This window comes from Triturus cristatus, chromosome 7 (genome assembly GCF_964204655.1).
Source record: "Triturus cristatus chromosome 7, aTriCri1.1, whole genome shotgun sequence".
Lineage (NCBI taxonomy): Eukaryota > Metazoa > Chordata > Amphibia > Caudata > Salamandridae > Triturus > Triturus cristatus.
In genome coordinates this window covers 1,182,076,156-1,182,093,590 of record NC_140590.1, presented here as the reverse complement: position 1 = coordinate 1,182,093,590, position 17,435 = coordinate 1,182,076,156, and the positions used below count along the sequence as shown (strand labels likewise).

Genomic DNA, 17,435 nt, shown 5'->3' with positions numbered 1-17,435 from the left:
TGAACCTTGGTTCGATCTATTTGCCACCGAAGAGAACGCGCAATGTCAGCAGTTCTGCGCGTTGGAGTTACCAAGGCGGCACTCGCTAGGCGACGCATTTCGTCATGAGTGGAATTGCAGTCTGTTGTACGCCTTTCCGCCTTTACCACTTCTGCCCAGAGTGCTGAAGATCAGGCGCGACCGGGCCCAAGTCATTCTTGTGGCACCGAACTGGGCTCGAAGAGTTTGGAATCCCGAGCTACTCAATATTAGCGTGGATCCCTCGATCCGACTGCCTCTTCGGGAGGATCTCCTGTCGCAGCAACAGGGGACGGTTTTCCACCCGAACCTGTCCAGCCTCCACCTCCTTTCGTGGAGATTGAGCGGCGACAGCTGATTCCATTTGACTTGCCTCCCGAAGTCTGTAATGTGATTCTGGCAGCCAGGCGTCCCTCCACTAAAACGGTATACGCCTGTCAGTGGAAAACATTTGTGGCATGGTGCACAGCAAAGGCTGTGGATCCTCTTGCTGCCCCTCTTTCTGAGGTCATGTTGTTCCTTTTTTCTTTGGCCCAGCAGGGCTCTTCTTTGGGCACTATCAAAGGCTACCTTTCTGCTCTTTCAGCCTTTCTTAGTTTGCCTGATCAGCCCTCTCTTTTCAAGTCCCCGGTTGTCAATAGATTTCTCAAAGGCATTACTCACCTTTTCCCTCCTATTCCTTTTCTGATGCCTCAATGGGACTTGAACCCGGTTCTCACATATCTGATGTGCTCTCCATTTGAGCCTCTTCATAACTGTCCTTTGCGGTTATTGACTTTGAAAACTGACTTCCTGGTGGCCATCACCTCCGCTCGGCGGGTGAGTGAGCTCCAGGCTCTTTCCTGCAAACCTCCTTTCCTGGCGATTCATCCGGACAAGGTTGTGCTTCGACTGCGTCCCTCCTTTCTACCTAAAGTAGTCTCTGCCTTTCATCTCGGGCAAACTGTAACTCTGCCCACTTTCTTTCCGCCTCCGCACCCTTCAAGAGAAGAGGAGAGGCTCCACCGTCTGGTCCCAAAACACGCGCTCTCGTTCCATCTTCACCGCACACAGCAGTTCCGGGTGGATGACCAGCTCTTTGTTGGCTACGTGGGCGCCAAGAAAGGCCGGGTTGTGCACAAGCTAAAAAGGAACCTCCGGTTGGGCTACGCGCCCATTCTACCAGGGCGACAGCAGCTACCACAGCATTGGGACATCTGTCAGGCAGCCACTTGGGCCTCGTTGCATACTTTCACTAAGCACTATTGCCTTGACAGTCAGGTCCGGAGAGACGGCTTCTTTGGCCGTTCAGTTCTCCATGACTGTCTGGTGTAATCTCACTTCGCAGACCCACCACCGGGGTTGGTATTGCTTGGGTATGTATTCTAAGGTAAGGAATCGATCACTAACGTGTCTCTTTCAGATGCACAAGTTACTTACTTGTGTAACGATATATCTGTAAGAGACATTTGTTAGTGATAGATTCCTTACCGCCCGCCCATCCTCCCCGTTCTGCGAACTGTTCTCTAGGGTTCTGGTCATCCCTTTTAGGGCCCTAGTTCTATTGCACCAGTAGTCGGTCGCTGGCATGGCTCTGTACTTCTGGTGCCGAAAAGTTGTGTACAGAACTGACGTCCACGCACGTGGGCGCGTCTAAGTAGCTCTGACGACGTCATCTTGGTGGCTACGACGCCAACGACGTACGCCGACGCGCAGGGGTACTGCTGATGAAAACTTTCTGGATCCAGTCTGACGCCTGGGGATATTCTAAGGTAAGGAATCTATCACTTACTGATGTCTCTTACAGATATATCGTTACACAAGTAAGTAACTTGTGCGTCACTTGTATGATTTTAGTACATAATATAAGAAAGTAATATTGATTGAATGATAAGGCTTTACCCTTCCAATTCCTGACAGCCTGTCCCATCATGACATACTTTTCTCTGATAATCCTACTGATGAATACTCCAGGGCTTGCAGGCCAGTGCTTCTCTTTGTGACAGCTACTTGTTGGTATAAGTTTTCAATGATGAATGAAGCATTATCATGTTTTACTGGCAACCTGCATAACTCTTCAGCCAAATCGGATGTCGACGTCTGCAGGATAACTCTGAAAACCCTTGCAAAATGTAGTGCACAGCTGAAACAGGATCTCCAAATAGCACAGTGGGCAGAAACTCCTGGGAAAATAGGGCCGTACACACACAGGAGAGAAAATGGAGACATACCAATCTACCACACAACCTCACCCACCTCAACACATTCCAGTGTACATTTCTACCATCAGGGAAGTGATTAACAGAAGCGTGGTACTTTTTTACCATATGAAAACGAAGCTCACCAATGAGTCCCTTCTGCTGATGTGCTAGAAGGGCAATTTGAGGAATGAGCACAACCCCTCTATAACTAATGCTAAGGCAGGGTTTGGTTGAGGTAGGTTCAGTGGGGAGGCAGCTGGCAACACTAAATGTATAATCTCTGTGCTGACAGGAAGTTCAGGTCCTCTGAACGTTGATTCAGTGCCAACACCTTGCATCAGTTCTTTGTTGAAACTCACTGGAAGAATCACTGTTGACCTCAACAGTTTACTGAAATCAGTGATGACTACCAGCAGAGGACTCCTCAAAATAGTCCACATGAACAGTTCAGAATGGATCCCAAGGGACAGGTGCCCAATTACCTCCCCTCCCCAGGCACAGTGCCCCCCTCCCCTCCCCACCGCCAATCTCTGCAACCCACCAGATCTCCCAAACTTGGCTTGGAAAGAGTATGGTTGACAATCTTACACTTTGCAAAGCAGCCACTGCCAACAAGCTAGATGACCCGAACACTGCAGGCAATCTTGGAATCTCGAGTTGTTGACAAACAAGTCTGTGGTCTCATTTGGAGGGGTGTGCAGTAGTAGGCACAACATTCCAAGCTAAGAAGCAAGTTACTTTCCTTACACGCTCCAACAATCTAACAGTAACGTAATTTGGAAGAGAGAAGCCCTCCGCAATGGCCCTGTCCATGCGCATAGTGTCCTGTTTGAAGGCCTTTATCTGCCCTCAACTCTTCCCGGTGGTTGATAGAACCACCGGTAATGACCTCCCACCGGTACTTTCTTCTTAATCGTGACCGCTCTTCTGCTACCCAACCATGCTTTCCTGAGGTCTGCTCGTGGTCCAAGCTTCCGTGGAGCAGCCGGCCCAGGTGCGGATATTGGTGGGCTTAAGGAGTTTCTTCGCCTGTCTGGAGCAACTCATTCTTCTTAGTACTGTGTTCTGTGCTGGAGAGGGACAGCAATTCATGGAGGCGAGCTCCCTAACTCTCTGATCAGTTCATGACTTGGTGTAACGCAAGCAGCAAACATGCAGTCAGACCCACTCCCCGCGCTCTCTTTCTCATCGGGTGTTGCATGTGCAGTGTGGAGAAATACCTGAACTGATCTTGGTGCCTCTTTGATCTCCAGAAGCTCCTAATCACCTTTCACGTGACCCAAAGATTGAGGGCAGTCGCAGCCTGTTGTCCTGGACTATCCAGCGTGCCTCGTACCTAAATGATGCCACCCACAAGACTACCCCTTGGGTGATTAATGAGGGGTGGCTGCAGCAGGCTCCTGGCCTGAGCTGGGAACTCTGGATAGCTGAGAACTAGAACTTGGCCATCGCTCGCACAGAGGTCTACGCGATGACGCTTAATTCGTCCCGATAATACAGCTAATAAGCTGTATAACATCTGACTCCATCAGAGGGGTTCTCCGTTTAACCCAACAATGCTCCTTGCATCCATGGAAGCTTGAAAAAGTTCAGCTATTACGCTGTCCTGTTAGTTGATCCCTTTCCAACAATATGCAATATCCTGCATGACCAGGAATCTACATGAAATAGATGCCTTGTCTTGTACTGTTCCCAGAATCGCTGTCCTGAAGAGACCCCGTATCAAGAGAGGGTTGAGACGCCGTCGACTAAATAGGAGAGAGCCTAAAATAATTCACTGTCTATTGTATATAGATCTCCTTCTAATATTCTCCCAATAACCAATTCCTCACTCGTTACCTATTTTTACTTCTGATTCACTAAGTTCGGTTATGGTCACTCCACTGGGACTCACAAATCACTCACATGAGAAAATTATGCATATAAATACATTGTATTTTTTTTTTTTTTTTTTTTTTTGAAACCGTTTATTACATGTTAAAAAGGGTTACAAGTATGGGCCTACAACCATCCGGCCGGCCGCTAGAGTGGCAGAAGCATATGACATACCTACAGTAAGAGTCTCTTGGCGGCGCAGATCGGCAAAGCAGGAGATATCAATAGCGCAGGCCACATAACTCCAAGCCCACAATACGGTTTCCTTTTTTTCAAAACAGAGCAACACAAAAAAACCACACCCGCAAGGCAACCCGCCATCCAAAGTGACGGCACGTGCTCCTTAAGTAGGGGATCCCAACCAGCAGTCGAACTCTGAAGAGGGGAATGGGAATAAATCAGGGACAGGGGAACCACATGCCCGCGGCTGGGGGAGGGGGTCGGCTAGGGGGACGGAGCTGGTGAGGCGGCCGGTAGCAGTGGCGGCTCACAAATACCCCCGCGATAGGCGTTCCAGGGGCCCCAGATTTTCACCCAAGCCCCAGGCTTACCCCTCGCCACATACACTACCTTTTCACGAAACATACACCAATCCATATGTTCTTTCCAGGCCAACACCGCTGGGGGCCTCTGGGATCCCCACAATTGAGCAATGTCGCGCTTAGCTATCATGTATCCCAGAGTCACCCACCGCGTCTGCGGGACCGAATAGTCATTTGGTTCCCACACATTCAGCAAGCATCTCCTCGCTTCAGGCAACAGCACAACATGCGTCACCACACGCAGGACCTCATGCACACCACGCCAGAATCGCTCCACCTGTGGGCATTCCCACAGAATATGCATGAAAGTTGCCAAGGCACCACAGCCACGCTTACACAATCCGTCACCAACAAAGCCCATACGTAGAAGCCTTGGCCCCGTCACGTAAACCCGGTGGAGGATCTTAAGCTGGACGAAGCGAAGGCGAGCCGGGATGGCCACCTCCTTCGGAGAGGCCACCGCGGAAATCCAGTCCTCGTCGTCCAGTTCCAGCCCGTCGGCAACCCAGGCCTCGCGGAGACTAGTCAGCAGGCACGACCTGTCGTTGATCAGTTTTTTATATATAAGGGAGATCGTGCTGTCTGGGACATGGCCATCCAGCACTCTGTCCTCCAGGGGGGAAGACTCCGGAATGGACGCGACATCAGGGAAGACGGAGCCCAGCGCGTGGCGGACTTGTAAGTACCGAAAGTACTCACTGCCTTGCAGCTGAAATTCCGTCCGCAGCGTCTCAAAAGTTTTGAATCCACCCCTTGTCCAGAGGTCTCCCACTGTGCTGATTCCGATCGTGTCCCACTTCTCGAAGCCCTTCGATGTCCACAGGGAGCCCAACCTCTCAGACGCATATAGCGGTGTCGCCCGGGTCAAACGGTCCTTCCATCCCATCGCTGCATTAGCCGCGTGCCAGACACGCACCATGACACGCGTCGGTCCCGTCAGACGGGAGTCGGGCGCGCCAGAGTAGAGCGCTCGATTGTAGTCGCCACCGGGCAGGAGCATCTTGTCCATTTCAAATGCCGGGTTCAGGGCGGGCCCGTAAAGGCCATGATTAATCGCAGCTAGCTGGGAGGCCCAGTAATACCGTTTAATGTCCGGGAGGGCAACCCCCCCATCGTACCACGGGAGCGTCAATTTAGCCAGAGCAATACGCGGCCTCCCGTCCCAGAACAGGCGCCGCTGCAGGCTCTCCACCTCACGGAAGTAGCGCGCCGGAACCAGGTCCATAGTGTTCTGAAGCGCATACAGAAAGCGCGGCAAGGACATCATCTTAAACAAGGCCGCTCGGCCAAGCGGCGAAAGCGGAAGACGCCGCCAGCGCGCAACGTCCTCTCGCAAGCGCTGGAGGGGGGTTAGTAAGTTCCGCTCGTAGCGGGTCTCCGGGTCAAGAGTAATATATATACCCAGGTACCAGAACCCCTGGGAGGCAATCTGGATCGGGCAGTCCCGTGGTAGGGCCGGAGCCTCCCCGGAGAGCACATATACGCAGGATTTCGCCCAGTTGATGAGAAGGCCTGAGTTACGACCGAAGGAGCGCAAAACATCAACCAGGACAATCAGCGAGTTACGCGGGGAGGCGAGATACAAAAGGATATCATCAGCGTAGAGGGACACGCGGTCCTCATGCTCGGGGGTCCAGCGGAGACCACGGATGGAGGGGTGCCACCGCAGCCACTCCGCCAAGGGCTCCAAGGCCAATGCAAACAGGAGCGGTGACATGGGGCAACCCTGACGCGTGCCCCGCCCCAGCGCGAAGGGGGCCGAGACTCGCCCATTCACCACCACCTGCGCCAATGGGCCCGAATACAACAATTTGACCCAGCTAATGAATCCCGGTCCAAATCCAAATTTCGCCAGCATCGCCCAGATGTATGGCCATTCAAGCGTGTCAAACGCCATGGTGGCATCTAAGGACGCCAAGATGGCCGGCTCCCGCACAAACTGGACACGCGCGAGCACCCCATGCAAGCGTCGCAGATTAAGAGCCGTGTTGCGATGGGGTATAAAGCCAGATTGGTCTTGGTGGACCAAATCGCCCACCACGCCAACCAGCCGGTTGGCCAGTACCTTGGCGAGGATTTTGGGCTCCGCGTTCAAGAGCGAGATAGGCCTATAGGATGTAACCCGCTCACGGGGTCTCCCCTCCTTGTGGATCACCACGATTGTGGCCAGACGCTGGTCCGGCGGGAGGGAACCCCGCGAGTGGGCCGCCAGGAACATGGCGCGCAGGTGGGGCGCCAGTACATCCGGTCGCAGCTTGTAGAGCTCGATGGGGATACCATTGGGGCCCATGGCCTTGCCGGATGCGACCGAGCGAATGGCCAGGGCAATTTCGTCCGAGGTGGGAGGAGCGTCCAGCGAATCCCTGTCCTCCACCGTAAGGGAGGGCAGCGCGATGTCCCGAAGCAGGGCATGGGAATCTTCCTCCGAGCAAGGAGAAACCGGAGAGTACACCTCGCGGAAGTAATCCGCGAAGCAGGAGACAATGGCTTCCGGCTCGGTGACAGGCACACCATCCATCCCCTCAATCAAAGGAACCACACGACTCGCTCTCTCCCTCTTGTCCAACCACGCAATCAATTTACCAGCCTTATCACCCACATCATACAGTCGCCCCTGTTGCTCTCTACTGAGGCCCCTGGCCGCCTCCGTGACGAGGGCCCTATAGGCCGCCTGCTTGAGGTGCAGAACATGCAACTTGGCGTCTGTTACCCCGCTCCCCAGGTCACCCTCTAGTTCCGCAATCTCGGCCTCCACCCGGGTTACCTCCTCCCGCTCGCGCCTCCGGGCATGGGAGATAAAGGAGAGGGCCTCCCCTCTGAGAACTACCTTAAAAGCCTCCCACAGGGCGATGGCCGAAGGGACAGACCCCACATTCTCATCAAAGTATCGCTGTAAGGATTTGATCAAGTCGGCACGAATAGTGGGGTCACGCAAGTACCAAGCATTGATTGGAGCCACCCTGCCCTCCCCCCTAGGGAAGACATCGAAATGTAACAGTACTGGGGAGTGATCTGAAATGCCCCGCGCCAGATGGCACACCTCTCCCACCCTCCCAGCATAGGCCGCCGGGACAAGGATGTAATCAAGCCGCGAGAGGCTACCATGGGCACCCGAGTGGAAGGTGTATTGCCGCTGTGCGGGATGCTTTAGTCGCCAGCAATCCACCAGGCCCAGAGTGTCTAAAAGGCCGGACAGCCAGGCCTGTGCCCGGGGGAGGTCCCTAGGGGGATGGCGATCCATAGACCCAGAAACTACCGCATTAAAGTCCCCCCCAATCACCAGCAGGCCACCCGGGAGGTCCAGAAGGAGGCGCCCCAAATCCGCAAATGTAGTAGATTGTAACCCAGGCGGGACGTACACTGATATAAAAACAAACACTCTACCCTCCATTCTACCCACCAGAACAGTGTAGCGTCCCCTCTCATCATGGCGCACCTCATCAATCTCCAACGGGAGCGAGTTCTTAATCATGATACCCACCCCCCGCGAGCCCGAAGTGAAGCCCGAGTGGGCCACCAAACGATAGCCTCGCCGATTCATGGCATGAAAGGAGTTACCTATAAGGTGCGTCTCCTGCAGGAAGATAACATCTGGTGAGATACGTTTCAGGTATTGCAGGACCACACCACGCTTAATCCTGTCCCCCAGGCCGTTAACATTCCATGACAACACAGTCAAATCCCTACCCCCCATCATACGCAGAAGCAATCAGTCGTCCCCCACAGAGCATCTCGAGAGCAACAATACAGTAAAGGGCTTGCCTTGCGGTGCAAACAAACAACACACCCCCCCCACCCCCCCATCCCAACAGAACTCCCCCCTCCCTGCACCCCTGCATGAGCCCAGACAGCCCCCCCAAAGTGCAGTGTGCCTGTCGCCCCATAGATGAAAAACTAACTAGTCCCCCAGAGGAGGAGGGAAGCCCCCAACAGACCCCACACGACCTCCAGCGGAGGGGAGCATAAACGATCAGAAAATGGTAAAGGAATGTTGTCCAGAGCAAGGCCTATTCTTCACCCCTCAGTTCTGATCCGGCGGGCCCTCCCCGCCAACCGCACCCCCCCCACCCCCCCGGCCCCGATCTCCAGGCAGAGTGTCCAACCAGTCCCCAGCCGCCTCGGGTCGGTCAAAAAAGTGCGTGCGCCCATCCACCTCCACCCTTAGCTTAGCTGGAAAAAGCATTGAGTACTTAAGGTTCAGGTCCCGTAGGCGACGTTTAACTCCAAGAAAACTCAGTCTCAGTTTTTGGACCGCCGGCGTAAAGTCTGGGTAAAAATGCACATCCATGTTATCAAGCTTGACCGGTCCCTGTTGCCTGGAGGTCTGCAGGATAGCGTCTCTGTCCCGGAAATTAAAAATCCGGGCAATGAGAGGCCGCGGCGGGGCACCGGCCTTAGGTCTGCCCCCAGGGACCCGATGAGCACGTTCCACCGCAAAAAGCTTACTCAGCCCCCGGGGCTGGAGATGGGTAAGGATCAATTCTTCCACAAAAAGATCCGCCGCCTCCGCCTCTCGTCCCTCCGGCACTCCCACAATGCGAACGTTATTCCTCCGGGCCCGACCCTCGGAATCCTCCAGTCGCCGGTCCATCAGGGCGCTCGCCTGGCCTAGCCGGCGCACCTCCTTCTGGAGGGCCACCACGTCCGTCGTGAGGCTCGTTGTGGTGTGGGCCAGGGAATCGACCCGGTCGTTGGTTTTGGACAAGTCAGCCCTCACAAGGCTAACATCCACCAGGACCGAGTCTATCTTTTGCGCTAGGGTGTCGAAGCGCTGGTCCACTGAGGCCTTCATCTCTGCGATGGCGCCCATGACGTCCCGGAGGGTCAGATCCACCGGTTGAGCAGATGCCTCCGTCGGCCCGCAGGGGATGTGCGCGATGTCTCCGGAGATCCCTTCTGGAGGGTGTAGCGGTCCATACTGTTGGATTGAGGCGCCGGGCCGCGGCGGGTCGTCTTCACCTTCGCCCGGTCGCCATCTTGTTTGGTGGACATGCCTGCTCTCCCACCGTCGCGCCAATCTCCTCGAAAGGGCCGATAAACCAGTTCACGGGTTCCGGGGGGGGGGAGGGCGACCACTGGGCCGCAGGACGACTCACGGCCGGCGGATCAGCCGGGCACCTGGACAAGGCCACACCACCGCACCCCGCTCCGCAACCCTACCTCGCTTGAGGGCAAGGAGAGCGCAAAAGCGAAAGTGAAAGCACGGGGTACGCGAGTCGCCCAGCCCAGCCCGCCGCTGTTGTTCGCTTTGTCCCCGGATCACCCCACTACTCCATTCCGGGGGGCCAGCGCGGAGAAGGCCGCAACCTTCAATCGGTGCTCCCACCGGTGTCCGGGGTCCGATTCGAAAAGGAAAAACAGATGGCGCCTCAGCTCGGGTTCACCGATGCAGTCCCCTCAACAAGGACAGGATATAGCCAGGATTAATTCAGGAGGTCGTGGTGGTCCTCGGGAGCCTCGCACCTACGCGGCCATCTTGGTTGCGCGCTAGGCTCCTCCTCAATTTTCTCATGTTTAATATACAATGAAATGCTTTTGTGGTACTATTGAAAAAGTTAAATAAATGTCACTTACTTCGGCTGAAGTAAGTAATAGTTGACCAACTGCTGTGATGGGCTCTTTTTAGATACAATTTAAGGTAAACTGTACCGTGACCAAATCTAAAGGTCATATTAGATATTACTAGTTTGACTAAGATCAAATCTAAGCAAAGAATTATATCTTGCATATTTTTTTTTTTTTTTTTCAAAATTTTTATTAAAACAATAAAGCAGTTACAAGCATGGGCCTACAACCACCAGGGCCGGCCGCTAGACTCAGAAAGGATCGTACATTAGTTAAAGCAGTAGGCGACACCTGGGGCCCAGCCCCGTAGATGGCTCAGGATAGCTCGAGAGAAGCAGGAGACATACATTTAACATAAATAACAACAAAAAACAACAGGCGAGGCATACGGGCAAAATGCGTGGGTCAGGCTACATCCGGGGGACTTTTACTCCAAACCTTCAATTAGCTATCAACAGGAGGGAGTACTGAAAGATCGGGGGGGGGTAACGGGAAAGGAACATCCATATTCGATTATTACAGTCAGTTGCAAGGAACCATCAAGGGTCAGGGGGACAAGGCAATATCGGTGTCCACTAGGGGGGGCGTACAGATACCCCCACGATACACGTTCCATTGCCCCCAAATTCTACCCCATGACCCGGGTTTACCGCGGGCCACATATACAGTCTTCTCCCTGAACATACACCAGTCCATGTTTTCCTTCCATACTGACACGGTGGGTGGCCGCTGGGAGCCCCAAAGCTGCGCTATATCCCTCTTAGCAATCATGTAGCCCAGGGCCGCCCACCGAGTCTGCGCCGCGTTATAATCATTGGGCTCCCACACATTCAAGACACAGCGACGCACCTCCGGCAGCAGCGCCACCCCGGTGACTTGTCCCATGACCCCATGAACCCGACGCCAGTATTCCGCCACCTCCCGGCACTCCCAAAGGATATGGAGAAAGGTGGCACTGAGCCCACACCCCCGCTTGCAGAGCCCATCTTCCGAAAATCCCATCGAGACCAGACGGGGGCCCGTCACATACACCCGGTGGAGAATCTTTAACTGGACCAGGCGGAGACGGGCTGGAATGGCGACTTCCTTAGGGGACGATAGTGCGGACTGCCAGTCCTCGTCGTCTAATTCCACCCCATCCCCCGTCCACGTCTCCCGAAGGCGCACCAACAGGTCAGCCCGATTATTAATGAGTTTTTTATAGATTAAGGAGATAGTACTGTCGGGAACATGACCATCAAGTATGCGATCCTCGAGGGGCGAAGAGGCCGGGATCTTGGTCCCCTCCCCAAAGACAGAGAGCAGGGCATGCCGAACCTGGGCGTATCGGAAGAACTCCTTTTCCGTGAGTTCGTATTCGCTCTGGAGCGCCGCGAAGGTCTTAACCGCGCCCTTCATCCATAAGTCTCCCACTCTACTGATGCCAATCGTGTCCCAACGGTCAAACCCCTTCGTTGTCCAGAGGCTTCCCAGTCGGTCGGAGGCAAATAAAGGAGTAGCGCATGTTAGTCGCTCACTCCAGCCCATGGCTACATTGGCCGCCTTCCAAATCCGTACCGCGATCTTAGTGGGGCCCGTCAGGGTCCGTCCAGCCGAGCGGGAGTAAAGCGCCCTGTTATAGTTACCGCCGGGAAGCAGGAATTTATCCATCTCATACGCCGGGTTCAAGCCAGGCGCATACGTGGCATGGTTAATGGCTGATAGCTGTGAGGCCCAATAATACCTGCGAATGTCGGGAAGCGCGATGCCCCCGTCGTACCAGGGGAGAGTGAGTTTGGCCAGGGCGATACGCGCCCGTCCGTCCCACACCAGTCTCCTCTGCAGGCTCTCTACTTCCCGAAAGTAGGCCACTGGAATGATGTCGAAGGAGTTCTGAAGTGCATAGAGGAACCTGGGAAGGGACATCATTTTAAACAATGCGGCCCGACCCAGTGGGGACAGGGGCAGCCTACACCACCGAGCCGTGTCTTCCCTCAAACGCCGAAGTGGAAGCAGGAGATTGTGCTCATAGCGAGCTACCGGGTCCAACGAGATGTGTATCCCCAGGTATTTAAAGCCGGACAGAGATATTTGGATCGGAAGCCGAGGCGGCAGGAGAGGGGGGCCACCGGAGATAGGATAGACACAGGATTTAGACCAGTTAATCGTGAGACCCGAATTTCTCCCGTAGGAAGTCAGAACATCGAAGAGAACGGTAAGCGACTGCCGCGGCGAGGTAAGATACAGGAGGATATCGTCAGCATATAACGAGACCCGATCCTCAAAGCCCGGGGCCCACCGGATCCCCCTGATCGAGGGCTCCCAGCGGAGCCAAGTGGCGAGTGGCTCCAGGGCGAGAGCAAAGAGCAGAGGGGACAACGGGCACCCCTGCCTCGTACCCCTACCGAGAGCGAAGGGCCGAGAGACCCGCCCATTCACCACCACCTGAGCCATGGGTCCCGTGTAGAGAAGCTTCACCCAGCCAAGAAATCCCTCCCCAAAGCCGAATTTGGTCAAGACAGCCCAGAGGAATGGCCACTCGATGGTGTCAAAGGCCATCGTGGCATCTAAAGAAACCAGCACGGCCGGTTCGGAGAGGTACTCTGCCCTGGCGAGGGCGCCATGGAGACGCCGCAAGTTGAGGGCGGTGTTGCGATGTGGGATGAAGCCGCATTGATCAGGATGAATCAGATCGCAGATGACGCTCAACAAACGATTGGCGAGGACTTTAGCCAGGATTTTAGGCTCTGCATTTAGCAGTGAAATAGGCCTGTAAGAGGCACAGCGGTCCCGTGGCTTACCTTCCTTGGGGATCACGACTATCGTGGCCAGTCGCTGGTCGACCGGAAGGGAACCGGCCTCAAGGGACTCCTGAAACATCCGACGGAGGAAGGGCGCTAGTTTATCCGGGCGCAACTTATATAATTCGATAGGTAGACCGTTGGGACCCATGGCCTTGCCCGAGCGAAGGGACCGAATCGCAGTCGCGATTTCATCTACCGACAAGGGAGCGTCCAGCTGCTCACGGTCCTCGGCAGAAAGGCCAGGCAAAGCAATGTCCCTCAGGAGAAGGCGAGAATCTTCCTCATCCCTATCAGTCACCGGGGAGTACACAGTCCGGAGGTGGTCGGCAAAACATTCCACAATCTCACCAGGCTCAGTCACACACACTCCATCCGAGACACGCAACTCCGGGACCACACGATTCACTCTCTCCTTCTTGTCCAGCCACGCAATCAGCTTTCCCGCCTTGTCCCCGGCATCATACAACCGACCCTGCTGCTCCCTATACATAGTTTTGGCAGCGTCGGTGACAAGAGATCTGTATTCAAACTGTTTCAGGCTGAGGGCATGGAGCCCGTCCGGAGTGACACCCGCCTCCAAGGCCGACTCCAGCCCCGAGATGTCAGTCTCCAGCTTCACCACCGCCTCACTCCTGAGCTTCTTAGCCACCACTATCTGGGAGAGGGCGTGTCCGCGGATTACGGCTTTAAAGGCTTCCCACAGGGACATTGCAGACAACACAGACCCCTCGTTTTCAAGAAAGTATTGGTCCATAGCCTTAACCAGACTCTCGCGGGTCGTAGGGTCTCGCAGGTACCACGGGTTAATGGGAGCGGTCCGCCCTGCAGACCGCGACTCGGTGTCAAAGAGAAGCCACAGCGGGGAATGATCGGAGATACCCCTCGCCAGGTGCCTGACCTCTCGAATTCGACCCGTCTGCGCCGCGGGCATAAGGAAATAGTCTAACCTAGAAAGACTCCCATGTGCCCCAGAGTGAAAGGTGTATTGACATTGGGTCGGATGCATTAATCGCCAACTATCCACCAGGCCGAAGGTCTCCAACAGACCACCTAGCCAAGCCTGGGCAGCGGGGAGGGCCCTGGGTGGGTGACGATCCAGGTCACCCGAAACCACCGAGTTAAAATCCCCGCCCATAAGCAAAAGGCCATCCGGAAGTTCAAGCAGCATTCGACCCAAGTCCGCAAAGGTGGAGTTCTGGAGGCCCGGTGGGACGTAAATTGAGACCAGGGCAAGGGGATGCCCCTCCCACCTCCCAATCAGACAAACATAACGCCCTCTATCATCTGAGACCACCCTCGTGATCTCCAACGGAAGTGAGGATCGCAGGAGAATGCCCACCCCCCTGGAGCCAGTTGTGAAACCAGAGTGAGCCACGAGGCGGTATCCCCCCCTGTTCATTGCATGGCAGACATTGCCAACCAAATGCGTCTCCTGGATAAACACCACATCAGGAGTCAGACGACGCAAATACTGCAGAACTACACCCCGTTTGATACGGTCCCCCAACCCATTGACGTTCCATGACATCAGCTTCAACCCGTCCCCCCCCATTCCCTCCAATAGATCAGAGGTCCCCCCGCAAGTAGCACAAGTCCCAAAGGTGGCAGAAAATCAATACCTCGCCCTGCTAACAAAAACCACACTACAAAACAACCCCTCCTTCCCCCCCACCCCCCCCAACACCCAACTCCCCCCACCCTGCACCCCTGCGGGCCAAAAAACCCCCCCAAATTGCAGTGTGCCTGTCGCCCAACTAACCCCAGTCTACAAAAAGACCCCGGAGGAGGAAAGGGACCCGTCCCCGCCCGCCCCCCATACAGGTACTAGCAAAACACACTGAACCAAAGAAGTACAACCCAGCTGAGCAGTGCAAATTGGCAAAGTCAAGGACCAAGAGTCACTCCAAAGGGGACCCGTCACCGCTGGCACCTGCAGAGGGCCCGGGACGGCCACCTCTGTCCGGCAGCGAGTCCAACCAGTCACTCACGGCCACAGGAGAGTCAAAGAAGGCAGTCCGCTCCTCATGTTCCACTCGGAGTTTGGCAGGGTAGAGCATAGAGTACTTTAGGCCCAGCTCACGAAGACGACGTTTCACCCCCTGGAATCCCATCCGCTGTTTCTGGACAAGTTGAGTAAAGTCCGGATAAAAGTTAATGGATGAGTTCTCATGTCGAACCGGGCCATGGACCCGCGAGGCCTGCAGAATCGCATCCCGGTCCCTGTAGTAAAACAGTTTGGCCACGATAGGCCTCGGGGGGGGCCCCCGGCCGTGGCCGCCCGCCCTATATCTTGCATATTTAAAAATGATTGAATGAGTTCCTTGTGAACACTTGTTGCTTTAGCATTAGTGCTTACCCAGTTCACAAGGACATATGGGTTGCTCTTGTTCTTTGAAATATACATGGCAGTAGCTAGGCAGAGCACACTAGCCCTCTCTCACATGGAGGAAATGTGGGTGTTGTGTGGTCCAGTGCTCCATCATGAACAGCCAGGTAGCATGGCGGCCTGGTCCAGCAGTGGTGACATGGTACTGAAAACGGACTAGTAGCTTCTGCTTCAAAATGTATAGCTACCAGAATTTAGTGTTCGCTGGATCCCTACAACAATACATTTTCCATTGTTTGCTCAAGTGTGGAGTTAAAAAAAATGCCTATGGGGAACAATTTTTAGATCAAGAGTTCCTTGAGGTGTAACCAAATTATTATTTTGGGGCACTGACTTTTAAAATAATTGGTTGAGCCCGAGGCATGATAATATACACGCAGAGGTAGATCCAAGCAATTCGTACCTAAACAACATCCAAAGATAAAATAAGTGACTGCCCAAGGCTAGCCGTTGTTGGTTGCCCAGTTTCTCAAAGACTTGCCAAAAGTTCTAACAAACAAGGGAAGCATTACTGCTTACCATTTCTTCTTTGTAGGTTAGAGATTAGTTACAAGAAACTACAATGTTCATAGTTCTCATAAGCTTTTACAAATGGAGGAAATGTAGATTTCAAAGTAATACATAATCTATTTATTTCTACCATATTTCTTATATATTCTATCTGTGTTCATCTTTGTTATAAGGTAACCCATTTACTGTTTGTCCGAATGGAACGTTTCACAGCTGAATTACCAGTATGATTTAGTGCATCTTTAATCTCTAGATTGCCCAGGCTTGGGAATGTCTCTCCAGATAGAATTTGTAGAAGGCTGATGAAACATTACTTGTCCGTTTATAGACTCCCAACCTATAATTTCTTAGTGAAAAACTTGGGACCTGCGGAATCCCAATGAATTTTTTTAATCCCAATGCAGCTCGTAATTCCTTATCCTGTCCGCGTAATCTGATCCTAGGTCTTTTATCAGAATGTACAACAAATGCCTTATTTTCTCCATCTAAGGTGCACAGAGCATCTCAACACATTGTTTAAAATATTGGCATATTTGATGTTTGGAGGCTATGTGTGCAGTCAGTTCATGTAGTGTTTTTTCATGAGTTATAACAAGAGAACTGACTAAAAATTATATTAGACCCATAGCACTTAGATATTATTACAGTTAAAGCTTGGGTGAGACCAAATCTGTGACAGACAAGTTTTTATAATGTTCTTTTATTTGCGAGCAAGTTATTTGTAAGCAATGTATGCTTTCCATGAAGCAGTATGTCCTTTATAGCAAGTGTTGCAATTTATAGCTACATGAAGGGGCAAAAACAAAATCTGCATTTATCAAGAAAACAGTCGAAATCAAAAGCCCAGGAGGATCAACACTGAACAGATAATCCTGATGGATTTCTCAAAAGATTAGGGAGCATCAAAAATAACTAGAAATCAACAGCAACCGTTTGAGGAACTCCATTGAATATAGAAGCAAACCACAGCATGAAAGCAACATAGCTTGCAGGCTTCTTCCTCCTTACTAACTGCCTAAAGTACAAAATCAAAATGTCAAATGAACAGTAGGAATTTCTACTGCTCAATTAATAAGAGACTCCAACACTGCACAAATACTCATAGAATTCTATAAAGACCTGGTATCACAAGCATGCCTTCTGTTGTCGCAATACATAAAAACCCCACTAAAAACATCCTTCAATCTCGCACGATAAAAGCAGTAAGTGGAATTTATGGAACTTGATGCTCTGATGCTGCATAGCTGAATTTTTTAAAGGCACAAATAGAAGAATTGTATCATCGTTTCTGTAATGCTTCATTTGCACCCGTCTGACGCCAGCTCTTTCTGTCATGACAGGGCGAGTTTAGAAATCCCTGAGATCAACAGCATCGTTCTTAACAAGAAGGTGAGGGGATGCCTGCTAAGCTGTGGTGTAAAAGGTCACTGTCCCCTGAAGATCCTCCCTCTTCCTTCCACTTTCTGTGACTCCTCTCATCCCAGATGTACTTGCACATTCTGTTGTAATTTAATGAATGTCCGATCCAAGTGGTATCTTCAAGTAGTTTATTAAGGAAAATGTACAAGGTACAGGA

General features: G+C 53.0%; 1 protein-coding gene across 1 annotated transcript in view; it reads left to right on the top strand.

The window, feature by feature from the left end:
• Positions 1-17,435, top strand: part of THOC6 (THO complex subunit 6) — a 119,746-nt gene that overhangs the window by 71,204 nt on the left and 31,107 nt on the right. Inside the window, exon 6 of the mRNA XM_085618518.1 lies at positions 17,200-17,248. Within this exon, the coding sequence (XP_085474644.1) occupies positions 17,200-17,248 (49 nt within the window). The remainder of the gene's footprint in view (positions 1-17,199; positions 17,249-17,435) is intronic.